Below are 26787 nucleotides of genomic sequence, written 5' to 3'. Positions count from 1 at the left end.
CCCCGACCGGTGGTTCCCGAAGGGACACAGGCACGCGGAGGATGGCCCGGGGGCGGCGGAGGCGGTGTGCGTGTGGCGGGCGGGGGCTGGGCCGCGCCCCGCGGCGGAGGGGGAGCCCAGCGCCGGCTCCCGCCCAGCGTCCCGGGGCCGCCGCCGGCCGCGCTCAGCGCCCGTCACACGGCCGCCCATGGTGAGGGGGTCAGGGGGTGAGGGACCGGGGGCGGGCGGGGGCGGAGGCGGAGGGAGCGAGGACCAGCGGGCAGCGGGGCCGAGGCGGCTCCGCTTTCGCTTTCGCTCCCCGTGCCAGCGAGGCGAAGGGAAGGGAAGGGAAGGGAAGGGCCGTGCCGGGGCTTGGCGGGCGCACGGTGAGCCCTGGGCCGGGCCGCTGCCGATAGGGCCGGTGGCAGCCGCAGCGCGGAGCGAGCGCCGGGCTCCCCCCGCGACTCCCGGCTCCGGGCCCTCGGCCAGGCCGCGGCGGCCGCCGCTGGCCCCGGAGCCGGTGGCAGAGCGGCGGGGGCTCGCCCTGCTCCGGGCCCGGCCCGGCGGAGGGGCTGGGGGTGCCCAGCCGGAGATGCCCCCTGCAGCGGCTGGGCCCGAGGTTCCCCCGCGGTCGGGTTGTGGGGCGCTGGTCGGGACAGAACATGTCACTTCAGCTTGGGTTGTTTACTTGGATTGTCTTGTTTACTTATTTACTTTTTCTTTGCAGCGTGACAAATTGTTAAGCCTGGCATTGCCCAAGCTTTTAAAACTGTAAGTCAGGAAAAAAAGTAGTTTAGTCCGCTTGAAGCCTTTGTGTAAGACTTGAAGCCTTGTCTTTATTTTTTATGCTTCTCCTTGTTTCACGCTCGCCTTGCTTTTCCAGGGCATGGTACAGGCAGGGTAGGCCTCCAGAACCTGTTGGTCTTAAGCTGCATCAGGGGAGGTTTAGGTTGGACGTCAAGAAGAATTTCTTCACAAAGGTTAATTAGATGTTGGATTGGACTGTCCAGGAAGGTGGTGGAGTCACTGTCCCTGGAGGTATTTGAGGAAAGACTGGCCATGGCACTTAGTGCCGTGGTCTAGTTGACAGGGTGGTGTTGATAGGTTGCAGTTGATGATCCCAAAGGTCTTTTCCAACCGAATTGATTGTGTAGTTCTGTTAATACTGAGAATTCATAGTTCTGTTAATATTGAGAATTCAATTGTGTAGTTCTGTTAATACAGAGAATTAGGGCTCTGATTGCACACAGAACTGTTGTGGGCTCTCGTGGCAGGTGTCAGCCCAGTGCAGACTTGCTCCACCGGTTCAGCTTTGTGCAAAAGGTGTTCACGTGTTAGTCATTAGGTATTTTCTGCCCTTCTGCAGCTGGCTTAAACATACAAATCCAAGACAAAGTGCCTGTTGTCTGCTCTGATTTCACAAAATGCGTTCACGTGCCCTTGCCTTGCCTGGATCAAGTCTGTGTTGCCAGGTGATCCACAAGAGCACAGATGTACTGGGAGCTGCAGCCTGACACGTACAGCTGCTGATTGTGGGTGTTCTGTGGGAGATCCCACACATGTGCCTGTTTGTCTCACTAAGCAGTTTCATGTCGCTTTGTGAACACACTGGGGCTGGTGACTGTGCCTTATTTCAGCTTAACAAAGTTATTTTCTTTTGATTCATTTTAGAGACAAAAAGTAAAAGATGTAATTAATCCCAAAGTGCAGTTTGCCTGTAGCCTACCAGAGGAGCGTGTTCCTCACTCACTACAGGCCTCAGCCAAGTGGGCAATAGCATCACTGCAATTGTGGGGCCAGTACCACTCCAGGAAGTGTTTCAGGTGGCCCTAGGTAGAAAGCTGTTGTACATCCTTATATTCTAGTTAATTTTATTTACAGGGAAAAACCTTTTGGCCTTTCAACCCTTATCAACAAGGCATTTATGCTAGAGGTACTTTTTCTAGTGGCAGTGGTTGTCTAAAGTGTGAGTGAATTTAAATCAAATCAGTGAACTACATTGTGTTTGCCTGGGCAAGCAGAACTCCTGAGGTTTGTTGTGTATTGTTGTACTGGGTTTCAGGAGAGAACGCTAAGCAGTTTAATGAAAGTTCATGAGTATTAACGTTTGAGATGTGTTAGCAGCATTTTGAAATTCATAAAAAGTAACAAGTATGTTACCATACCTGGGAAGAATTTTACTTCTGATTGACTGCAACTATGTGACTTGCACCGCTCCAGCCTGCTTTGGATATGTCTTTTTTATTTGCCTAGTTGACTGAGAGTTATTCTGCATCTCAGTCTTGATCACTTCTGGAGTAGTGTTATTTCAGTCACTGATACTCAGATCCAAGCACAGAGGCAAATCATCTTCCTAAGAAGCTGAAGTTGAGTGCAGTGTTTTCACTTACCTGAGGAGAGTGGTTCATAGGCCACACAGGGATCTTGACAGGATAGAGATATGGGCAGACATAAACCTCAGAAATTCCAGCAGAGGCAATAAGAAAGCCGTGTGCCTAGAACAGACTGGGGAGACTTAATGGAGAGGAGCCTTACAGGAAAGGACCCTAATGTTGTGGTGGTTAGAGGGCTGGAGTACGTGGCATTCCAGGAGAAACAGGTGGGTTTGTTCAGCCTTAAGAGAAGGTGAAGGAAGGGGAGATCTTACTGTTGCGGGTAGAAGCTGTAGAGCCAGGCTGCTCTTGGAGATGCATGACAGTGGGATGAGGAGCAGTGGACACAAGCTGGTTTAGCTACAAGGAAGGTCTTCATGGTTGTGGTTTTGGTTCGGTTTGTTTGTTTTTAGCCCGGGCAATAGTCAAACACTGAAGGAAGGGCTCTAGTGAGCGTGAAGTGTCCATCCATGGAGGTGTTAGAACTTTACTGGACAAGGGTCTGTGCAATGACATTTGATTCAGCTTGTACTGGATGGCACATGAATATCCCTGCCAACCTAAACTGTCCTTTTACTCTGTGATTGCTGAAAGAACAGGCATTATTACTTCAGAAATGAGTTGTTAAAGTCATGCTTAGGAGAGCACAAGTCATGTAAAGTATGCAAGGTTTCCTTGAAATTGCATCAACAACAAGCAGAAATGCATAACATGCATTGTTAATTTTAAAATTAACGTGCAATGCATGTTAATTTTATTTATTTAATGTTAATATTATATGAATGTTTAAAAAAAAAAGTAAGACATTGCATTGATAATTTATGGCTTAGAATTTTTGTTGCAGAAGCTACTATACTATTTGAGAGAAAATTAATCAGGAGACCTGATGAGAATGTAAGGAGTTTTTATATTTCTTTCTTAGTTTTTTGAACTTACTGCACAGTGAATTTTAGGCAGCAGTGCAGTATCTTTAAGAGTAGACACTGTCATGGAAGTTACTGTCAGGAAATTCTTAATGAGAAGAAAATGACTAGCCAGATCTCTGCATGCAGCCAAGTCTTCAAAATTCAGAATTCAGATCATCTACCCAAGGCACATGACCGTTGTTTACATTAACTCTGCTTTCACAGTGCTCCAGATTGTAAGTCATCTAAACTATCAGTTTTGACTCTCATCAATCTCCAGACGTCATGAAAGGTTAAGGACAAAGTTATGGTGAATTTAAGTTCACCTCTGCTGTATTTCTTCTAAGACAGAATGGGCTGTGTGTTTCTGTGAGTTCACGTTGTGTTACACGTTTGAAGAATTTGCATCAACACTTCTTCAAGATGATTCCCTATTAAGGAAAAGCATGACATAGCTATTAAATATCTTTAGGGAACCAATTTTTAATTAATTCTAGCTCATAAACTCATGGATTAGTGTATAAGCTGCCAGGAAATTAAATGTCTGTTTGAGGAGGAAGTACTGCAGTTTGGAGTATGATGCTTCTTATCTTTTGGACATTATAAAAAAAAAAAGTCAGTTCTAGACTCAGAATAGAGAACAACTGTGATCTATGAGTGCCTTTCAAAAGTTAGGGACTGTAGTGACCAAGGTATAATAGAATATATTTTTTATCATCTTGCGTTTAAACTGCTGTTTTTGGAATGGTGAAAAGAGTGAATCAATACAAAAGGTATAAAGTTCTTTTTGCAACCTGAAAAATGTGAGGTCACCCATCCACTGCATGTTTATTTGAAGGTTATTATTAAATGCCTTGGGTTAGAAGGGGATTTGTAAGACCGCTAGTGTGTCTTTATAATTTGAATTGGGTATGATTTAGCAATGACTGCAAAGTCAGTTGATGAAATAACTTCCTTTTGAGATTTTGGAGAAAGAAAAGATGTGTCATTGAAACCTTAAAGATTGACTTCCCCTGACTTGGTCTACTCTCAGTAAGCATTCAGCTTTCCACAGTTTTCAGTTTCTTTTTTGATTGGGATACAACAAAGGAGGAGAGTCTCCTGTTAGTATTCTGTTCCTCTGAAAAATGCAGTGTTGTTTTATTTGCAACCATCTTCCTCCCTGTACCAGAAGTGCTTTCCCTTTCTTGCTGGAAGATGCTTCCCACTTGGCTCCTGTGAGTTTGGAGCAGGTTTGTAGGTGTGCTCCCTGCAGCCTGCACGAGAGGGCTGGCGCTGAACACTGAGCAGTTCAGTCAAAGACCCAGTGCCATCAGGTGGTGTCTGCCCCCGTGTTCTCTCTGCCTGCAGGAATCACAGGTCTCAGAAAAACACCAACACCCTCCCTCTGCGTTTTCACACCATAGGTAGATGTGAGAAAAGTGATGTCTGATTTCACTGTTGATAATATGTTTGGCTGTGTGAAAAAGAGGAATGTTTTTTAACCTGTTACATTCTGCTGAGCCTCACCTGTACCAGGAGGAAAATGCTGGGTTAATAACTTTAAATCGGTTTAGTTACTGAAAGAGGAAAATTGGGAAAGCTTTCTGATACAATAGCTGATGTACTTCAGGTACTTCCATATTCCCAAGTTAGCACGTGTCTTTTTACTGACATTTGTGACAAAACTTTCTCATACGTGTCTTCTTTCAAACCCTTGTGTGCATTCAGCATAATGGAATTCCTTTATGTTACTCCTATGCTCTTTAGATAAATGCTATTACGTACAATACTACACATGTCTCTTTTAGAGAAGTGAAGCTCAAAAATTATGTTTTACACTATGCAGAATTCAGGCTGCTTGTGTACCTCCTGGTCCTGCAAATATTTCAGCAGATGGTTTATACCCCTTGTTAGGTGATGCCTTAGTCATTGTCAGTAGGGAACATACGTAATTTGGAGTGCAAATCTTCATTTAGTAGCTCTTAACATTTCCAGGAAATGGAATTCCAAAATTAATTTTATTCTGGTGTCCTTTCAGGATATGTTTTACAAATTTTAGGATGATTCTGAGTGCGAATTGGCAATATGTGAATTCTGATCAATCAAAGCGTTTAATTGGAAGGTTTTTTTCAAACCTTTTTATGTATCATTATGTTGTAAAACATGTTTGCCTCTTAATTACTTAGCTTGTTAGTGTTAAGTTTTATGAAAAATGATCCCCAAAGCCTGCAAATAAGTAGAGATAATACATTTAAATGCAAACATCCAGATATTAATACTGCTTAATTGTGGTTTTGGGGGATACGTGATCATCAGAAAGACAGATTTATCTTGTTTTGATTCCTTTAAAAAGCGATTCAGGTTTAACTTTCTTTTTTTTTTTTTTGTTTTTAGGGGTTTTTACCTTGGTGAAGGTATATTGGACAACTGTTGACTTGAAAGCTGCTTTTAGGATGTCTGAAGATGAGGAAAAAGTTAAACTCCGCCGAATTGAACCTGCAATTCAGAAATTCATTAAAGTTGCAATTCCAACAGATTTGGAAAGGTTAAGAAAACACCAAATAAATATTGAGAAGGTCAGTGTTCGCTTTTTACTAATGTAGTGCTTTTTGCAGTATAGAAGCAGTCACACTGAAAGAGTATGTAGAGTTTTTGATGAAAATTTGATTACAAAATGCTTTGATTCAAATTTGGTTAAAGATGAAAGTTCTATATTTGTAATTGTGTGCACAAAGGCCTTTACATTTGTAGTAAACACTGATGCTAGCAGTGGTTTGGTTGAAATACTTGTATGATAATTCGCATTTATATCTTTTGCATGCATTTTAGCCATAATGAATGTGTTACAGTACTTCTGTGAGCTGTCATGATGATTTTCTCTTCAATAGTTTTTGTAAAATTAACTTTCAGCCATACAAACCAAACATCCCTAGAGGTAAAAGGATAATTTTATAGAATCTGATCCTGTTTATTTTACAGGCTACTTTTAAGCAAAAATCACTAATTATGTCCAATTGCTTAGAGCAGCAACATTATTTACTTATGATGAAGCCAATATCTCTAACCTCATTTCATGAATATTGATTTAAACCTTAGGTTCCAGAGATAGTCCAAACAATTAATCTCCTAAATCACTGTTTGAAGAAACTATAAAATCAATATATAATGAAATTTGACCTTGAATACACTTTTTCAGAGGAAGTGGCTACCATAAATTCATCATCATTGCTTCTCAACTATATGAGAGTCCAACTTTCTGTATGACCGTTTCAGAAGACTTAAAAGCTATAGCCTTAAGAAATAAGTTCTCTGTAATTCTTCTTTCATTCCATGTTTTCCCTATGAAAATTCTTGTTTTCTATAGCACATTCCATGGATTAGATGGCCTTTCACTCCAAGAGGGAATAAAATGCATGTGTATCCAAAAGAGGTACAGATGTCTGTAAGTCTAGATAACAGCAGTTGACAAAGTCTTCCTGCAGTCTTATCCAGAGTGTGGATGTTTGTGTAAGACATTTATTGAGGAGCTTTTAGCAGGAGATAGTATGACAAACTTTTGAGCTCTCTTGATGTCCACTGGATACTTTCAAGGAGAGGTGGAAGGGGTCCAAAGCAGAAACATTAAAATTTCTTTCTAAAGAGGGCACTCAAGAGAATATTCACACAGCAAAAGAGATTGAGTGTCTGAGAGTAATGTAATGTTTTATATTTTTGTTGTGGAATACAAACTATTTGGCTACAACACAATTATGATTAAATATCATAGAAATATGGAACTATGGAGTGATTTGGGTTGGAAGAGAAGCTTTAAAGATCATCTAGTCCAACCTCCTACCATGGGGTGGGAACACATTTCATTACATCAGGTTGCTCAAAGCCCCATCCAACTAAGGCTTCCAGGGCTGAGGCAATCACAGCTTCTCTGGGCAACCTGTTCTACTTCCTCACCACCCTCATCACAAAAAAATTTCTTACGTCTAGTCTCAACTTACCCTCTAAACATTTAAAAGCATTGCCCCTTTTGCAGTCACTGCAGGCCTTAGTAAATAAAAAGTCTTTGTCTTTCTCCTGAGCCCTCTTTCTTTAAGGAAAGGCTGCAGTAGGGTCTCTCAAGAGCCTTCTCTTCTCCAAGCTGAGCAATCCCAACTTTCTCAGCTTTTCTTCACAGGAGAGCTGTTCCAGCCCTTGGACCATTTTTGTGGCCCTCCTCTGGACCTGACATAAGAGGTTAGGATTCCATAGATGTTTTTACTTCTTGGACCTCCCTTAGTTTTACATGTATTTTTTCAGGATAAGATCATAAAATGTTAAGGGGTTGGAATGGACCTTAGAGATTATCTAGTCCCAGCCCCCCTGCCATGGGCAGGAGCACCATCCACTAGGCTCAAGGCCTTACCCAAACTGGCATTGAGCGCTGCCAGGGATGGAGCATCCACTACCTGCCTGGGCAACCTGTGTGCCACCACCTTCAGAGTAAAAAATTCCTTCCTAATCTCTGACCTAAATTTCCCCTCTTGCAATTTGTACCCATTGTCCTATCACTGTCCTATCACTGCAGCTCCTGATGAAGTTTCCTTCTCTGGCTTTCTGGTAGGCCCCCTTCAGATACTGGAGGGTTGCAGTGAGGTCTCCAGGTAACCTTCTCTCCTCCAGGCTGAACAGCCCCACCTTCCACAATAAATAATGTCAATACCATCTCTTCTCAAGCTTTAGTATCCTTGAGGCCCCCAGGGCAAACACTGTCCAGGAGTGTGGCCTACTTTGTGTTGCATGACAAAGAGAAGTCAACAAGGAGGAATTCTCTGACCATGTGAATGTCAGTGTATTAAGTCATTGGATTCTTTGGGCTCGTCACTAGCATATTCTGAATTTTGAAGCAAAGTAATGAACAATATATTAAGCAGATGAATGTGCTGAACATCTCTAGAAGAAATTATGAAGAGCAATAAAGGTTTCCTGAGGAATTTTTCTTAATTGGGTAACAGGATTTTTTATTATTAGTTGTTTGGACAATGTATTACAGTCAGCTAAAATCAAATAGGTGATTTTTCCGTAGAACTTCAGAAATTCCTGCTTCAGTACTCTTTGAGGGGTGACTAAATTGGAAGATCTACTGTTGATACAGGGCTTTCTGTCCATTTTACTTTAAAGAATGCTGTCAGTAATTTTACTGGCATAGCAATTTATTCAGAGGTTATTATTATTCAGTTTCCTGGAAGAATGACGTTAATCTGTCTTTGTTGAACACTAAACCTTTTATCTTCCGTAGCACTACAAAATCCTAACATGAAAGAACTTTTTGCTCTGAAAATAAGTAGTATCTTTGGATTTCTCCTTGTATTTTAGGAAGCTGGATAACTTATGATCCTTATTGCTGCGGCATCTAAAATTATGAAAATAATTATGGAAAGATAGAGGCTGTATATAGAGTTTTTTATTGGTAACAAAGGTTATTAAGAAATTGAGGAAATAAACTTTACATAAAAATACCTTAGAAATCATGGTAAATATTTTGCCTTATCGAAATAATTAAATAAATATTCTAAATATTTATTTATCAAAATAATTAAATAAATATTCTACTATTTGTTGTAAGTACATTCTTTGATAGTTTCAGCACACATTCCAGGAATCACAGCTTCTACTTCTCTTACTTTACTACTCTTTTTCATGCTAAAGTCTCTATATTATTTGTGTCAACTGCCTGTAGCAGGCACTGCTTTATTTGATTGATGAAAAGGTTGATATGTGATAATATGCAGTTCTTTTGCCAAACTTGCTCTCTGCTATTGTAATAGTTAATCTGGTCTCTGTCCTGTGGGAAGTACTGTATGGATAGTTTCCCACTGAAGTTCGTGGAGCCTCGTGGAGGTGCCAGATCTGGCCTGATGGTTCTTGTAGCTGTGTTTGTAACTATCTAGAAATGTTCAGTGTAAATGTAGACAGCAGCATCGTGTAATGAATGCCATTTTCTTTGTCAATAGTATCAGATACCTCGTTGTTCTATATGACCAGTACTGTTTATCCACTATTCCACTCCTTTCTCCTTCTTCTGCCATTTGTTCTACTGCCCACCAAGTGATTTATGCCACAGCAGTGTCAGGATGCAATATCACTTGGGTGTTAAAAACTGATACTGAAACCCTGGTTGTCTGTAATTCAGTAAAATATATTGTACAAAATTTTTCACAAAATACATTGCTATTTATCTCTCTAATTTTGCAGTGGAACTGTTTATGACTCAACTTCTTTACTTTCAGTTTTGGAAAATTTAAGTGGTCATTTACCAGAGGTGGCTTTTTTTCTGCGTAGCCAGTTGCTAAAAATAGCAATTCTAAGGGGTCCTTTTCCTCTGTTTTAGTATCAGAGATGCAGGCTCTGGGACAGATTGCACGAGGAGCACATCAACGCAGGACGAACGGTTCAGGTAAGGATATGAAAAAGGCTGTGCTGTTGATGGGGTTGAATTACAGATATAGTTCTGGTCACCTCAGGGATGGACCTTCAGAGAGTCATACACTTGGCTGGTGGGTTTGACAAGCAAGCACACAGTCTCACTTCATTTAAAAGTTAGGGATTTTCTAATTGTGTCCTATGAGGCAAATACGGTCAGAAATGTTTCCATATTCTTGAAAAAGCATAAGTTTGGAGACTGTAATCTTTGCAAACTGTCCTCTTACATTATTAAATTAGAAGACAGCTCTTGCAATAAGGGATACTGCTAATTTTAAAGCTTGATTTCAGACGTAGAGAACATCTGGACTACTAGTTTGGTGTGCACATCTGTTGTTAGGTACATGATATCATCACGGGAGGAAATACCAGCACATTTGTCAGCACGAGCATCATCTCAGTGACTTCACCCACAGTCATCCATAACTCAGCACACAGGGAACTATACACTGTTTCTAAAAATACCTGTGTCTTGATGAAAATGATGCAGAAACTCAGCCAAACATCAGCTAAATAGCACACAGGCAAAGTAGACTATCAGTACAGGAGAACACAAGGACCACATCTGCAGCAAAAACTTTGCTGAGACAAATGTAGCATATGGTGGCTGTAAGAGCTGCACTGCCAGTGTTCTGGGGACAGATGTGTGTTGGCCAGGAGAGGCATCTTGTGTTGGTTTCATAGGTGGTGTTCAGAGGAGGGACCTGTCTTTGCTACTGTAAATGACCTACACTGCACATGGACAAGCAGGATTTGCCAGCACAGGTGGTGTAGTCTTAAATCATTGCTCACAATTCTGATACTGTGAATTCCCATGTTTGTTTCAGTGTCTTACTGACTCTTGTGGGAAATTAGAACAGACTAAAAACAAAAAAGAAACCACCATCAAAACCAGCTAACCTCAGAAAGAAGAACTTAATCCAGATTGAACAACAGAATTAGATGGAAGGCAGAGGTGGAGTTAATGTGTCTTTCTTGAGGAATAGTGAGCTGTTTGTTTAGTGTAGAGGATATGAAGTGACACATGAAATCCAGTAAATATTCCTGCTCATTGGAGGCTTGAGTGTGTACTTTGATTTTTCACCAAGTACTTTTGAAATTTTAATACAAGTTTATTCTTCATTTTCAAAGAGGGCTCCAAAGGTGGAAGTTCTGTTAAAACAATGGCATTTTAACAGGTGTGTGTAGTAAGCATGTGCTTGCTTAGGTCTGTTCTCTAATCTGTTTTCACATCTTGAGTTGTGGGAAAGGCTTCTCTTGTAACCTTAAATTACCAGTATCATTTCTTTAGCAAGACAAAAATCCATCAATACTTAAGGAAAAAATAATTGTGTTGAAGTTGCTATTTTTAGATATTTTAAGTGCTTTAATAAGAAAACTGCTTATTTGTCTCTAGAAACATCTATATTTGTCTTGAATCTAAAGCTTGCTGTTTTTACTTTCAGTCGAAGTAAATTTTCTTAGGTTTTATTTAATGCTTATTGCGTCTAGCTCTGGATAAAGATCTAGATGCATTAAAGTGGTCCACATTCTAATACCCAGAGAGCAGAATAAATATCTGGGTCCATGCAAGAAGAGCAGACTGGCTCTTTGTTTTAATTAAATAGTTAGGAGTCTGGAGTACTTGATAATAAATTGTATGACATGTAGAATGTGTTTGCCGTAAGCTGTTTAAATGTTTACTGATGGACTTGTGATCTGTTTGTTTGCAAAGAAATCAGATTAATTATTGTGATACCAAATGTTCTCTGCAGCACACACTTTGCTCTCAAAATTAGATGTTGTAAAAATACATTAGGAATCCCTAAGTCAATATTGACCCAAGGCATCCGCCACAGGTTTTAGACAAATATATGCACAGCCATTCTACATTTAATCCATGTGCACATAATTAGCCATTTTTCTGAATTTTCAGTTTACCCAGAATAATTACTTCTGTTGTAATTTTGATGATGGTCAAAATTATAATAGAAGTATAGATGAGTGTAAATCTGTTGCTCTGCTTTCAAGTGACTGGGTGACACATTAAAAACTTCTATAAAGGAAGGTGAAGAAAAGAGGTAAATCTTGCACGGGACATGAAGAGACCTTTTCAAAAACATTGAGAAAATAGCTCTTGTGTATCATGTATTAGTTTTTCTGAATGTGCTCTTGTATATTTTAATTTTTAGGGACAGTCCACGGACTTCTTAAAATGTTAGAGCCTGCATGAATTGGCAGTTTTCTAGCCTTTGTCCTCATACATGCTGATTGTACCGCACAATTAGTTAATTATTGCAAAGTTTAAGCTAATTTCAATAAAATGGCAGTATTTTATTTAACATCTAAGGACTGCCCTGATCATTTTGGTGGTGAGAGGAAGGGAAATGCTGCAGGTACTAGAGAGGAAATAAGATAGTAAACCAAAAAAAAAGGAAGAATGCAGTGGATGAACGGTCTGGCTTTAGTCTGTATTCAGCCCACAAAAAGAGACTCTGTTCTGCAAAACATATTTAGGCTGACATAGTCTCTCCACTGTATTACTCTAACCTGGAAAGCTGCTTGAAAAATGTTAATCTGTTTTTTCTTTTTCACTTTTATGGTTTCTAGTTCAGCTGAAAATGGTTTACAAGTTAAAGGTGGTTTCTGATCAGCTCTTTTTTATATAAATCTTCAAAGCTCAGATTGTTGGCTCAAGGTCTTGTATAGTTCAGGTCTTCTGTAACATTTCTAAAATGATCCTCAGGTACCTCTCTGGCATACTGCACAGATGTGCTGTGAGGGCATGAAGAGTAGTGTAGAAAACTTTATTTCTGCAGGAGATTCTTCGTGGTATCAGTGAAGGATCATGTAAAAACAGATCATTATTGCAGCCTGTGGCCATCTGCAAGATAAAGATATCATTAAACTCAGAGTTCCTTTGACCTAGGCCAAGATTTTTTTAAGACTTGAGGGACACGGAGTAGAAGTGAAATGATTGTGTGGTAGTGGTCCAAAAAAGCCAGATAACTTAGTGAGTTATATAAACAGGAGAGCAGTCAGTGTGGTCTCTTCTACAATCTCTTCAGTCAGCAGTAGTAGGATCCCAGGTAGAATAGTCTGTCCAGTTTGGGCACCACACTTCCAAGGAAGGCATGAAGTGAACAGGACCAGTGAATGCAGTCAGAAATTGAGAAAACAGCACTTCTGCTAAAGATCAACAGATCACTTCTTTTGCCCAAAGAGTGTCCAACAGCATCTGCCTGCAAACGTGGAGAGGATGGTTGCAAAGAGGACAGGGCTTGTCTTTCCCTGTTTTGCACAGAGAGGATTAGAAATACCTGGTTTAAACTGAGGCCAGAGAGGTATCTATTAGACATAAGGAAATGCTCTAGTATACTGAATTCTGGCAGTGAGGTATGAAGAAGGTTGTAGCTCTTCATGCAGAAGTCCTTTTAAGTCCAGATTAGATAAACAACTGACAGAAATGATATAAGGACAGTGGATCATGCATTGAAGGGATAACTTCCCAAGGTTTTCATCAGTTCTATTTTCTTACAGTTTCTGTGAGAAAGCAATTTGAAATGAAGATTGTTGTTTGATTTTGGAAATTAATGGACCAAAGTTGCAATTGTTATAAAGAAAAATTCTGTGTCTTTTGGGTTGAATTTGGAGAGTATGAAACTCAGGAGTCTTCACAAATGAAAAGAGAATTTTGTATTACCTTCCTCACTAAATAATCTTGGTTTTAAAAGTGCAAACAGTTGAGATGAAAGTGATACACTTCCATGCTCTACCTAGAAATTGAACTCAGTGTCATTAAAATTATTATGAGAAGAAGTCACAGTCATTTGCATATCCATAACATTTGTGATGTAACACCCTGGTGAGCTCCTGGGATGTGTCTCCTCACAGCAGGGCTGAACTTTCCTGCTAGGCTGAATCCATTCACCTTCTGTTTAATTGACAGTAAGTGGAACACAAGTCCTCCCTTCAAAACCACAAAGGAAGAGCTACTAAAATTAAATTTCACTAAACAGACTAATATCATCATCTGATTCCTCCATCTTCTTGCTCAGAAATATTTCTCTTTGATTAGCAAGGTAATAATGAGCAGTGGAAGTGAGGATCTGGTTTAGCCATTCCTTAGGGTGAGCACTTCATACCTCTTTAAGCTTCTGTTCAGGGTCTGTGCAAACTCCTATCAGCCAATTTTATTGTGTTGGTCATTGCACAAACTTGTAATTTGCCCCAGCAGCAGCTGCAGTGATACAGATCCCAAGTAGAACTACATTTTAACTCCATTTCAACTGAAAATTTCTCCTTTTTCTTCAAAAGAAAAAGAAGCTGCTGTGGAACCATTGTTATCTCACCCCAAACTCACTGTTGTCACTGTTTCACTGGTTTTTGTTTATTTTACTTCTTGTAATTTTGGTTTGGTTTTGTTTGTGGTTTTTTGTTTGTTTGTTTGTTTTTGGGGGGTTTTTTGTTTTGGTTTTTTGTCTCCATTGTTGCCAAAGACAGAATAATAGTAATAATTTTCTTTACTGAAATAAAACAGCATGATCAACCTCAGTTCCTTGCTTATCGTTCTAGAAAACAGACGATTGAGTGTTGTGTTTAGATAGTCCCATTTTGTTACTTAAATGAAATTCCAGGATTCTATACACCAAGAATTTTGGCGCATGGTGCAGTATGAAAATGGTGACATTCACCTTTTCTGGGTACATAGGGGCACACCATGGGGGCAAGATACCAGAAGCACAAGGTAGACTGAGATGAGAAATGGATGAGGAAAGTTTCTGGCTACCATGTTTCTAATTCAGCTCAGTGTCTTCCACAGTTGGGGTTTTTTTGTATCTCTCTTTCTTTTAATTGTCAATCAGTGGTTTTACCTGAGGTTAGTCTTGAATAATACAGCCTAATTTGGCTAATAGTACTCTTAATTTAAGCATACGGTATAATCTAATCTAATCTTAGTAATTTGCCACATAATTTTAACGAACCAATAGCTCTTTCTTTGGAAGCTTGTGCAACATGTTGTTGAATAATTTCCTTCCTTCTTCTCTAACTATATGTTCTGCTATTTTTTTCATAAGTACTAAAAGCAATTAATTCCACTAGTGTATATAAATAAAATTGCTTCCATCTAGATCTTGCTTTTCCCCCTCTCTAAGGCATTATCTGTACCTGGTTTGTATTCTGGAAGAAAACCTTTCTGTTTCTGACCATTCATTGGTGTCAGTCCATTCTCTTGTTCTGTTGTGAGAAGAGTATTCAAATTAATTGGTAAATAATGTGACAAAGAATAGAATTTATTGTGTCACTGTAAAGTAATGCAGAGAATATATTTTTACAGTCTTTTTTATATAATTAGATAAAACCTCTGCCCTAAAACAGTAAATGGTGTAATTTAAACTGTAAATTTTTTCTTTTCATTTGTAGGAAAAGAAAATTTGTGTGCATTTTTAAAGCCCAGGCAATGAAAAGCCCCTTTATTTTTAATGCAGAAAGAAATTTATCTCATGTGAAAGGCCTGTACACATACTCTTCTTGCTAGTTGCGAACAGTTTATATCTCCTCAGAAGTCTTGTAACTAAAGAAGTATTTACATGTTTTATTAAATTTGATGTTCCAGTCAAACAAATGTCTGTTGTTCAGCTGAAAAAAAAAATAAAAGAAAAAATAATCCTTCTCCATTGTCCCTGAAGTTGTCTTCACAAAATGAAAGTTTTGGGGTAGTTGAGGGTTATGAATGACTGTATCCTGAGGTCCTGTGATCACCACAATCAGTTATTATTATAAAAAAACCAAATTTTGAGAAGCAGTCACTTACTTGGATATTACTGCAACTTGTGTAAATATTTTGGCAAAGACCTAAATTGATCAGAGAAACAGAAATAACTGCAGCGATTACACAATGAAGTAATTAGTTAAATAATTTAATTGAAACCCAAAATAAAACAAACTGACTTGGAGAAGTGGATGAAGTACAAAAGTGACAGCCAGAAAAATTCAAAATAGTGGTGATGATGGCTTCAAAAATGTTTCTCCCTTGATTATAAAGATGATGGGTGCTTTCCAGGCCCTTGTGGTGTCTGGTGTTTTCACCCAGTGAGCTACAAAATAACTCTTAATGCTCTTGCAGCAGCTCCGAGCCAACATGCGAGAGATGGAGAAGCTCTGTTTGCGAGTCCGGCAGGAAGACATCCCTGTTCTGCAGAGAATGATAAATCCCATTAAAGAGGAAGCTTCACTTGCCATTAAGGACTTCCTGCAGCTGCATTCTGAATCTGCAGAAGAACTTAAAAGGCAACTCAGAGGACAGGAGGATGCCTCTTTAACCAGATCTGCAACTCTAGGACAAGGTAGTAGAATTTAATTTCTGTATTTATTGTATCTCTGTCATTGTATCCAGTATGCAATTTCTCTGAACAGATATAAATGAAGTAAACAAATAAGATTTCAGTTGAAGAGTATTGTTAATGAATAAGTAGATTTCTTTCCTTACACCACACTTTTGCCATGCCCTGTGACTGTATTTTGATAAACAGAAAATGCTTAAATATCTTAAAAAATTAAATATCTATGCCCTTCTGTGACAAAGGTCCTGTAGCCTTGGATCTTGAAATAGTGGACTGTTCATAGGAAGCAGAATGCTTACATTCATGTTTCAAGGTAGCTTGGCTTCTTTTGACCGCCCTGCAAATGACTTGATTGTGTGCAAGTAATCATTTTGGCCATTTTCATTGAATTAGTGAAGAAATACCAGGAAGATATTTATATGACAGTGTAATACAGCATTGATGAAATATGTGGAAAAAAAGAAGCAAGTTCCTCATTAAAGAAGATCATCTCTTCCTTTAGCATTTTAACTTGGTAACTGACAAGAAAGGAGAATAAATCCATTTAAATAAAAGATTTTGAAAACATGCTGTGACATGGTAGAAATCAGATATGTTTGCTGGTCTTCCCTCCTTTCTGTATAAAATGTCTTTCGATCTTTGTTCTACCACTCTGTCTTCAGGAGAAGTCTCTGTGATGCCCTGGTGCTGGCTAGTGCCTTCTCCTGATGATCCGTGAGAAGGTTGGTTCCATCAGGATTAAACCCTTCCCATATCTGTAATTAGTTGGATTGCTGCAGTAGCAGTATTACCTAAAATGATCTGAGCATTTCATGTGTCCTAAAATCAAAAGAGCATTCTCAGTCAGTAGCACTGTAGAAGAAGCTGCTGTCAGATTTGATTTCATGACCATTCTTGTTGCTGCATGCAGAATTACAAGAACTCTTTTCAAGTGTGATTAACGAGCCAGTGAGCCTCGTGGTTGAGCAAGGAGAGAAGGAGAATTGACAACCGGGCTTGCTTTCAAGAATGTCATGTGCAGTAGTATCAGAAAACCTTGTGAGCATGGAGATAAATCAGACAGTCACAGAATCCTTTGGGTTAGAAGGGACCCTTGGACCATCATCTAGAACCAAGCTTCCTGCCGTGGACAGGGATACCTCCAACAGACCAGGCTGCTCAGATCCAACCTGACCTTGAACTCTTCCAGGGATGGGGGCATTCACAGCTTCTCTGGGCAGCCTGTCCCAGTGCCTCACCACCCACATTGTAAAAAACTTCTCTTTTACAAGGCCAGCAGAATAGACTGAATTGGCTTCTGACATAAAAATCTTGACCTCTTCAACACCTCAAACATGTGGTAGTTAGTTGTTCAGTAGTTTGTTCTAATATCTTCATGGATTTCAAAGTCTCTTCTCTTGCAGTCCTCTGGGACCACCTTATTCAAGTTCCCAAAAATATGCTTGACATTTCAAAGGCTGTTTCTTAAAAATGCTTTAGAGTGAATTTCATCAAACCTTCAGACCCCAAATAGGCCTAGCTCATTCAAATAATTTTAACCTGTTCTCTTTATGTTTTAGCCTCTCTCTTTCTCTCTTATTTAAATTAATTGCATCAAGTACCTGCTTAAATGCACTTCCACATCCTTGGTCTTCCTCTAACTTCAAAAACATTCACAGGAACTTCCTTGCTACCATTTATGCCTCTTGGTAGTTGCAATATATTTATGTCCTGGTCTTCCTGATATTAACTTTCCATGCTTATATTTTAACTTGTACTCATATTGTATGTCAAATTCTTGACATCCAGGGCATTGAAAAGCTCTTGCTGAAGCCATAAGCTTCTTCCTCTGCATCAGGACAATTTGATATCATCTTTAGCACAGCCTGTTTTTTAGTGCCAGCAGTTCTGCAGTCCTTTATCTTTTAGGAACTTCTTCCACATAATTTCTATTAATAATTTTTCCCAATTTGTTGACATCTCTTTTGTGGAGAGCTCATTGTCTTCAATATTCAGTGATTCCCTTCATATATATTAGCCATTACTTTCAGTCTCTGTGCGCTCTTCTCTGTTATGATCAGAACTAAATTTAAGATACCTCTTCTGTTGGTGACTTTCTGCAGTTGTTCTCAGCGCATTCCAATATTTCATTGGAAAGGCTTCGTCCTGGCTTACTGCTTCTGTTTTTTACACAATTGCATAGGTAGCAAATGGGTACTAGAGTTTAATTTCAAAGAACAAGACTATTTCTGAAATCTAAAATACCTTTGAACTACAGAGGACATTCAGTATAACAGCACTTCAGAAGGACAAAAAAATTGATTAGAATGATGGAGATGAGAAGGGTCGGAAAAAATATTACTGGAATGACAGGCATCTGCAAGTCTGCTCAGGAATGTGGAAATAATTCATCCCATTTAAAGTGATGCAGACAGGCAGACAACTAAATACAATTAAACAGGTTTTTTTTCAAGTTTGCCTGCCTGTGCAAGCAGCCCTGTTGAATTGCTAACCCAGACACAGTGTATTGCCTATTCTTTTGTGCTTAGAGGCTGCAGTCCTGAAAGAAAATCTTGGCTGTTGATCTTAATCAAAGGAAGTTCAATACCGTGCCTGTTCTTTGTAGCATGTTGCTTCCCATCTGGTAGAGAAGGAAGGAGTTTACAAATTCAAATCTCCCATTTAGAAGGCATGTCAGTGATATGATACAGTCCCTTCCCCCATTCACCATCCTCAACTGAGGACCAATAGAAATGGAATTTAATTGCATATTAAACAAATATTAACAAAAGGTGAGACTCCACTCTTAAAATTACTAAAATCTTTTAAGCAACATATTGGATCTTCCAGAGCATTAGATTTTTATCTCGAGTGTAATGAGGTGTAAAGCTCCTCTGTGAAAGCTGCAGAGGTGTTTTGTATTATTGTATTTCTGTGGAGATGCTGTAGAAATGAACTGGTAGAGTCACTTCCATTCTCAATTCTATTAAAATTGGTTAGATTTGATATAAAGTGAAGTAGTGAATATAAATTTCTTACTCATACTTTCAGCCCAAATGTGACCCCCTCTTACCCTTCCTGTTCTTTACCTTAGTTTTTTTTAAGTGGACAAAGAATTTTCATGAGGAATTTTTTTCTCACTGATTTTTAGTTACTACAAAATGATAACATGTAAACCTAGTTACAGTTTAATTTCTTTGGAACGTGTGTCATGCAAAACCTTGGTTTTACAACACTTTGAAGGATATGCTTTTCTACAGTAGGTCGGCATAGATTATTAGGAACAGACCAGAGCAAGGTCTTGGGAGGAGGCAGCTTTGCTTAGTGAGATTTTTATTTTGCTTTTGGATTATGAATACTTTAATTCTAACCAACTTAGCATGCATGTGGTTGATTAGGGAAGAGTACACCTTTCTGGACAGAAGAAACTTGGTTTTGAAATAGGATTGTGTAGGATTGAAATGAAATAAAGTCCTCAAAACCCATGATAAATGTCAGAGTATGTGGCAGAACAGTTTTCTCAAAAAATGCACATGTTTGGATATATAATTAATTATACTGAGAAGGGGAAAGGAATACTTTAGAACTGAGTATACAACCTTAATTAATCTGAGGTTAATAATCAAAAATAGGTTCTGGAAGAACAGGTGATGATTGTAGAACATGAAGTGCCTTCCGTGTCTGGATTCTTAATGGAAAAAGGAGTAGAAATACTTAAAAAGAAAGCCCAGGTTAAGCCCCCAAATTGCTCAGTGTACTCTTGTTACTCTGCTTACTTAATAATTATATCTAAATATCTATTTCATTCATGTTAGACTTCTACTGAGCTGAGAGTAGGAAGATTGAGTCCTTCATATATTTTGAGATATTGGGATAAAAATGTTGAGAAATGGACAAATGTTATGAAAATGTATCATTTTTATTTTATCTTAAATTAATTCCATGAATAAGCATGCACTGACTTTTTTTATGAATATGATTATATTTGTTTTCCATAGGACATATCTGTTGTTGTAACAGTTATATAATATTAATATCGTACCTTGGCACAATTGTTGTAGCTAAAGATTTAATACAATATTTACACTTTAGTATTGTTAGATGTCTCTAACCAGCCTTCCCCATAATAAGCTTTCTCTTGGGACTACCTTCCCAAGGAAGGAAACACCAGTGTCCTGCTGAAGGAGCAATTTCCCTTCAGAAACTGAAGTTGTTTGAATTGAGATGATCTTTGCACTGTGTTTACATATACACCTTCTCCAGTCTGCCTTTCAGACTCCCAAGCTCTTCCTCAAGCCTTGTATTGACAAGCCAAACCTGTTTGTTATTTTTCTTTATTGCCACTCAGTTTGTTGTCCACAATTACAGGCATGTCCATGGCATCTGCAGTGGCTCTGGAGTGGGCTCTTGACTGGAGGAGGGGTGTGTGAGCCTGTTCATTGCATCTGCTCTCCCCAGTGCCACTCACTGGCTGTCGTTCCCCTTTTTTGTCCAAATGTCTTCTGCATTCAGTACAGGTAATTTAGGGAGGAACAGACTTGAGAATATCTTGCAGCACTGAGCTGCAAATGTCTGCCACCCTCACAGTACCATTTACCCAAACGATCCAGCTTGGAATGCTGGGCACCACATTACTGGGGTTTCACTGCTTTTGCTTTGAAAGCTTTTTCCTCCAGCATCTTTTAGTTCTCAATGGCTGAAAATCAAACCAGTAGCATGATAATCAATCATAAAATGAGTAACTGTCTCTTCCGTTTTGGAGCACAGCATTTTTATGTTGTACGTAAATGAAAAGTTTTTGTCCCAAGCCCAGTTTTCTCAGCCTGGTCGATACAAAATGAATTAAATGACCTTGAATTCAGGAGTATAATTTAGTATCATTTCAGGACTGGTTGTGAAAATGTGCTGACAGAAATGAATCTATTTCTTTGTCAATAACATCCTTTTAAGAAACTGTGTAGTGCTGTGAGGCATCTCCCTATATGATCATTTTTGGGGCTGTTGCTTGGCTTGAATTTAAGTATGAGCTTGAGTTTAAGTATCAGGTTACCCTTGAGAAACTTCAGGAGTGAGAAATTCTGCACACCACCTGCCATCCTGGTTCAGTGCATGTATTTATAAACATCATGTTTCTCATTCAGAAACTTTATATAACACAGAAGTGAAGGATGGCTCCCAAAGCTTGATCCAGATCTACTCCCGCCTTCCGGAAATACCTCAGGAAGAAAATGCAGCTGAGTCCTGGGAAAGTTTAGAAGGGGTATGTTGGAACTCCCTCCCTGCCATGTTGGTGCTCTTCGTTTTAGCAACTATCACAGAATAACTTTTCTTTTATTTGCAGGACTTGGTTGAGCTCAGCCAGTTGGTGACTGAGTTTTCTCTCTTAGTCTGTGTAAGTATTAATTCTGCATTCTGTCCTACAGAGTCTCCTACAAAAACAGAGTGCATGGGTAACTCCTGGCTGGGGTTGGGGGGGACAAAAAAAAGCTGAGGATGTTTGTCTCGTGTGATTCAGGCTCTGCCAACGTGACACTTTGAGGAGGCAGCAGTCTCCTCTTTCAGCACTAGCGCTGGGAGTTGCTCCCAAATTCTTGTCAGTGGAGCAGCTACAATGTTCCTGTCAGTCAGTGCACATGGCCATGAGCTGAACCTTAGCAGAAGCTCTGCTGTGTTGATTGCAGACTTCTACCCAGGTCCTATTAGTTTTTACAATTTCTAATTGTAATGGTAGGGACAGCTTTTACTGCACAGGGTGTGTGTTTGTCAGGTATCTTTCCTCACTTAATCAGGAGTGCTAGAAAAATCCTCACTGTTATCATGCCCTTTCTCTGCTCTCACTGCATTGCCAAAATGTTGGTTCCCAACATTTAGTTCTTCCTGTGCCATAGGGAATTTAAATGCACAATTCTCATCTCTTAGGAGAGTTCTTTAATCTCCATGCTATTGGGTTAGTAGGGATAAACAACCTAGCTTTTATCTTTTCTGCTGAGTATGTGCTGCTTCATCTATACAAAAAACCCCAAGTAAGAACCATTAGACTAGAGAGAGACTGCAAAAATGTTCATTCAGTATTCTGAAGGTTAAAGGAAGAGGTCCTTTTCCCAGGACTTACTGGATTTTGCACTTAACCATCATTAGATATAATAGCAAGCATTTAAGGTGGGTGGACTGCATTGTAGATGAATACCAGAGCTGGTATACTCAGCAGTTTCTGACTTAGAAAGAGGCAAAAAGTCCAGAATGCCTTTTATTTTAAGCTGAACATCAGCCATCTCATTATTGTGTGACATAAAACAGCCTGCGTACTGCTCAGATTAGACTAAGAACAAACAAACCCATAGACCCCTTTATCTTCTGCTCCAGTGTTCCCTGGGAGAGACTGCAGGGGAGCCTGACTGACTGCATTTGGAGAAAGGATGGAATGATTTTGTAAAATCAAACAGTAAAATACAGAGCAACATCAAGTATATTTTCCGTGCTGTCACTATTTCTGAAATCATTGTTCTATAATGTCATAATTAAATACTTCTTCTTAGATTTCTTGATGCAGGTTTTTATATTGGAGTTAGTACTGATCTTATAAATGCCCTTTATAGAATTTTTTTTGAACGTGAGACTCAGCAGGAAACAAAACAGGCTACTTTGGATTATTTTTCCTTTTGGACTGTGAATTCCTCTACAGAAAAGATTTAGAAATCATTTTGAGTTGTTTTCTCTAACTGCAGCAAGACATTGTCTAATAGCCACCCCATATTATTACTTACTAGTTTAGATTTTTTTTGAAGTTAGTCTGTAGCTTCAGCAGAGTTTAGCAGATGCTAATCATGGAGCACCACCAAGGCTGCCGGGTGCAGATGAAAGCTGCTGTGGGGCCCTGATTACAGGCATTAAAATGGTGTGTATTGGCTCACTGCTGCTTCCCAGCAGGTTCCCTCACTCATAATTCCTTTGCATCTAGTCCCAGCAGGAGAAGATTGACAGGATTGAAGACCATGTCAACAGTGCTGCTGCGAATGTTGAAGAGGGAACCAAAAACTTGGGGAAGGTAGGGATCTGCTCCTGCTGGTGAATCAATGGTGCTCTGCCTCCCAGCCACCCTCTGTATTAACCCCATTGATCTGCCGTCTTTAATGCTGAGGGAACCAGCAATTAAGAAAATAAAGAAGAAATGACCCACAGGTAGCAGGAAAAAAAAAAATCAATCTCTCTTGTAATTTTCTGTTGCATCCAGGCTGCTAGAAAATACAATTATTTAATTTGGGGGGGCCTTTTAAACGCTATTCTGATGGTTACTTTGTTTTACCTGCAAAGACAAATGCAGTCAGTGACTGGCTCACAAGAATCACATAAACATTAAACAAGAGGCTGATGATAACCTGTCATTTCCATCCTGTTCCATGTCAGTTGCTAAATAAACCCCAAAGCTGCAGTCAGACCCATCACTGAAAAGTCTGAGCATTTTCTCAGTTCCTGATTTGATTTAAGGATGGTGACTGGGTAACACCCAGTGTACAGAGCAGCTAGAACCACTTGAAAGGACTTGGTTCACAACTGCATACACAAGACAGGATTTTGAATTGGTGTTAGCATGTTCTGTCATACTTTTTTTAAATACTCATTTGTAAAGTTTATTTATCACTGAGCATTCATGTCATTGCCAAGAGCAGTGAGGGGGAAATGCACATCGCCACAGGCAAGTATTCTAACTTTTTTTTTTTTTCCTTTACAGGCTGCAAAATACAAGCTGGCAGCTCTGCCTGTGGCAGGTGCAGTCATTGGTGGAGTGGTGGGGGGTCCTATTGGTCTCCTTGCAGGCTTCAAAGTAGCAGGAATTGCAGCTGCACTTGGTGGTGGGATTTTGGGCTTCACAGGTGGAAAATTGATACAAAGAAAAAAACAAAAAATGATAGAGCAGGTCTCTTCCAGCTGTCCAGAGCTTTCTCACCAAAGTGCCAAAAAATCCAGCTGAAGTATAGATTCATTATGGCCAGGAACAACAGTGTAGTGGCTGAGCTAATGACAGACTCGCAGCCTTATGCTTTATATACAAGGCTGAGTTGTGTGAATTTTGATGACAGTTCTGTTCCTTGGGAGGGCTGAAAGAGTCGTGTCTCAGAAAAGAATTTCTCTTTTCAGACACGATGACATCAGTCCTTTAAAAATATTTTATGGATAACTTTTAATTACATAATTCTTAGGTAAGCTATATTCACAGCTGTAAATAATGGGTGACAGGTGCTTCATGCCAAATTTGCACAAAGTGTCTTGCAGACAATGCAAAGAGATACTTGGAAAATCCTAGTGCTTTCCCATGAATGCCATGAGAAGTTGGAGCTTTTATTGTAGTGCTCCAAAGAAAAGGAATTAAATGCCATCGTTCTTTCATGCTCATAGTATTTTGAATTTACCTTAGTTTCTCTGGATTCCCAAACTCTTCCTGTTATTCCCCAGGATATGACTGACTATGCCTGTTCAATAATACACAGGGAAGCATGTGCTGTTGTAAGAAAAGGTGAGACTGCTGAGTGAGCAAAGTAGGAAAAAATTTATGTATATATCACATCAGCACTGGAAGCAGCTTCTCCCCTTTCCAGGCAAGGCAGTTAATCTGTAAACTCCCCACCTTGCTCAGAGTGTAGCTGTGAATTGAACAGTCTAAGCAGCAATCCTGCAGCACTGCTACTGGAAGGTAATAATTTTCCATAGCTGTTCAGCTCCTTGCCTTGTCCTGAGAACACTACACAGGATAAAGAGCCAAGCTCTGGCATTCTGAGCCTGAAGCCTCATGTTGTGGAAGCAGCACTTATTGCAAGATGTTGCCTTTGCTTCTCCTGGAGCCCAGAGCGCCCTGGTGGGAGAACTGAACAGCTTCTCTGGAGGGCAGTGCTGCAGCCAGGCCCACTCCCTCCACGGGCTGTTGTCCCTCAGGGGTGGGGTGAGGCCCCAGGGCAGCAGAGAAGCAGTGAGGTCCCTTCAGCTGGCAGTGCCAGCTGCCAACCTGATAGAGCTTACGGTGTAAACCAGCCTTGTTTGGGCAGATGCACTCTTGCATTACTCTTCAAGATTTTGGGACATGCTGTGGAGCCTGTATGGGGTGAGATGCTGGCAGTGCTTTTGCTTGCTTTTTATAGTGGACACCCATTATCTTACCCTCCTTAAGAAGCCTTTTGCTTCTGGAGCTTTGATTGTTAAATGCAAAAGTGTTAATGTGTTGTTATTGTCATATAATTGTACAATTGTCACATAATTTACTGTTCTGAACATGGTCCTACCTCCACCCTTTCAGGACACTTCTCACACTACTGCTGCTACTGTTTGGGGGAACAGAAATTGAGGTTGGGAAGCCACTTTTTGAAGTCTTTAGATTGGTCAGTTCATCCTGAGCTCTGCTTGAGTTGTTTTCTTAGGTGCATAGTGAAGTCCGTATTGAGATAAGGCTCCCTAGCAGGGAGCATGGTCCAGGACAGTGTGCTATAGAAAGAGCTCCCTTTCAATAAGCAGTACTTTGATATCATCACTGGAAATCACTGTCTGCTAATGACAGATGATGGGGTTTTGTGCCTAGAGACATTGTAAGCAACTGTTAGTTACAGCACAAATAACTTCTTCTAAGCAGTGCTTCCTTATTACTTTTAAAATACTGAAATTGCTATCAGCCAGAGCATTATGTCTATTTTAAGTAGGTCTGAGATTCAGGGAAACAATGTGTGCAAGAATAGTTTTCACAAGTAATTGCAGACATTGTCAAAACTGCATGTGTTAAAGCCTTGGTGCCTGCACTGGTAAAATCAGCTGGAGTGCAAAACACGACCTGAGCTCATTTGCTTCTGACAGGCAAAAAGCCCTTCCCTTTCAGTGCATCTACTTCGGATGTAAACACAGTTAATAAGCTTGTAACAACTTCATAGTAAGGCTGTTCATTCCTTTGATATTTATTTTCTACATTTAAAGGAAGATACTAAGAAAAAAAGTGTTCCTAATCAGAAACTGGTTGATTCTTTGTATGCTCTTCAAATGCGCTCTCTGCTTTCCTGCTGTATGCTCTGAAACCTCGTGCATTTAAATGACAACAGCCACATCAGGGATGTTGTGGACTCCATCCTCTCCCCCCAAGCTGGAATCTTGCCAGGACAATCTAAATTCATAAGACTGAATTTCTGCCCCAGCTTATACAAATTCAGCTTGGTGTGCACTCATTTTATGAAATGTCTACTACAGAAACTATTCTTCCCCCTTGCATCCTTGTGGAAGCAATTTGAAATCATTGTGTACACACTAGATGTGGGAGACTGTTATTTAAGCTATGATATTTTAAAATAGGTGGATTATTTACATATGCAAAGAAACATCAGCATGTGAGTAACCAAACTAGCAATTAAATTGCTAGGCATGTTACTCAGAAGAATTGTAAGATATAAATAATTCTTTCACATGAAATAAAAGTTTTTGCCTATGAGACTGGTTGGAGCATTTACTGAGAACACCAGGGTTTATTTCCTTTCAGCATCTAAAAGATTAATCCCTCCCAAATTTTATATTATTAAAATAATTGCACTACCAAGATACAAGAATCCTGTAATGGATTCCCAAACACATACTTCAGCTATCGAAATATTTACATTGACTGGAATGAATATAAGTTCCTAAAATGTCAGAAGCATCCAGTAACTCATACACAAACGGTGGCTCAGAAACGGACTCAAGGTCAGTGGAAAACAGTTTGGAATTATTTTGTTCCCTAAGGGGATAACAGTAATATTTTTGCCAACTTCTCCTGGAAAAGCTGTGAGAAGT

At 39.7% G+C, this 26787-nt stretch overlaps 1 protein-coding gene across 4 annotated transcripts; it reads left to right on the top strand.

Moving 5' to 3' along the window:
• STX17 (syntaxin 17) lies at nucleotides 1-26446 on the top strand. 4 transcript variants are annotated; one of them, XM_038126270.1, is made up of 8 exons: nucleotides 1-190; nucleotides 5633-5814; nucleotides 9600-9665; nucleotides 15801-16017; nucleotides 21135-21253; nucleotides 21335-21385; nucleotides 22952-23038; nucleotides 23723-26446. In XM_038126270.1, the coding sequence occupies exons 2-8, from the start codon at nucleotides 5692-5694 to the stop codon at nucleotides 23960-23962; spliced, it is 903 nt and encodes a 300-aa protein (XP_037982198.1). In that variant the 5' UTR covers nucleotides 1-190; nucleotides 5633-5691; the 3' UTR covers nucleotides 23963-26446. The 4 variants fall into 4 exon arrangements, with proteins under 4 accessions (XP_037982198.1, XP_037982182.1, XP_037982197.1 ...); XM_038126254.1 differs by having other exon boundaries at nucleotides 4-190; nucleotides 15798-16017; XM_038126269.1 differs by lacking the exon at nucleotides 1-190 and adding an exon at nucleotides 325-365 and having other exon boundaries at nucleotides 15798-16017.
• The last annotated feature ends 341 nt before the right edge of the window (nucleotides 26447-26787 follow it).

The sequence above is a fragment of the Motacilla alba genome, chromosome 2 (assembly GCF_015832195.1).
Source record: "Motacilla alba alba isolate MOTALB_02 chromosome 2, Motacilla_alba_V1.0_pri, whole genome shotgun sequence".
Lineage (NCBI taxonomy): Eukaryota > Metazoa > Chordata > Aves > Passeriformes > Motacillidae > Motacilla > Motacilla alba.
Note: the sequence above shows the minus strand (reverse complement) of the source record. Positions and strands in the feature narration are given on the sequence as shown.

What these genes read in the sequence shown, in the direction of transcription:
- STX17 (XM_038126254.1), top strand. Translation starts at nt 5,692, where the DNA reads ATGTCTGAAGATGAGGAAAAAGTTAAACTCCGCCGAATTGAACCTGCA. An exon ending in ATCTGCAACTCTAGGACAAG is followed by an intron (nt 16,018 to 21,134) that starts GTAGTAGAATTT and finishes TTTCTCATTCAG; the next exon opens with AAACTTTATATAACACAGAA. An exon ending in CCTGGGAAAGTTTAGAAGGG is followed by an intron (nt 21,254 to 21,334) that starts GTATGTTGGAAC and finishes TTTTATTTGCAG; the next exon opens with GACTTGGTTGAGCTCAGCCA.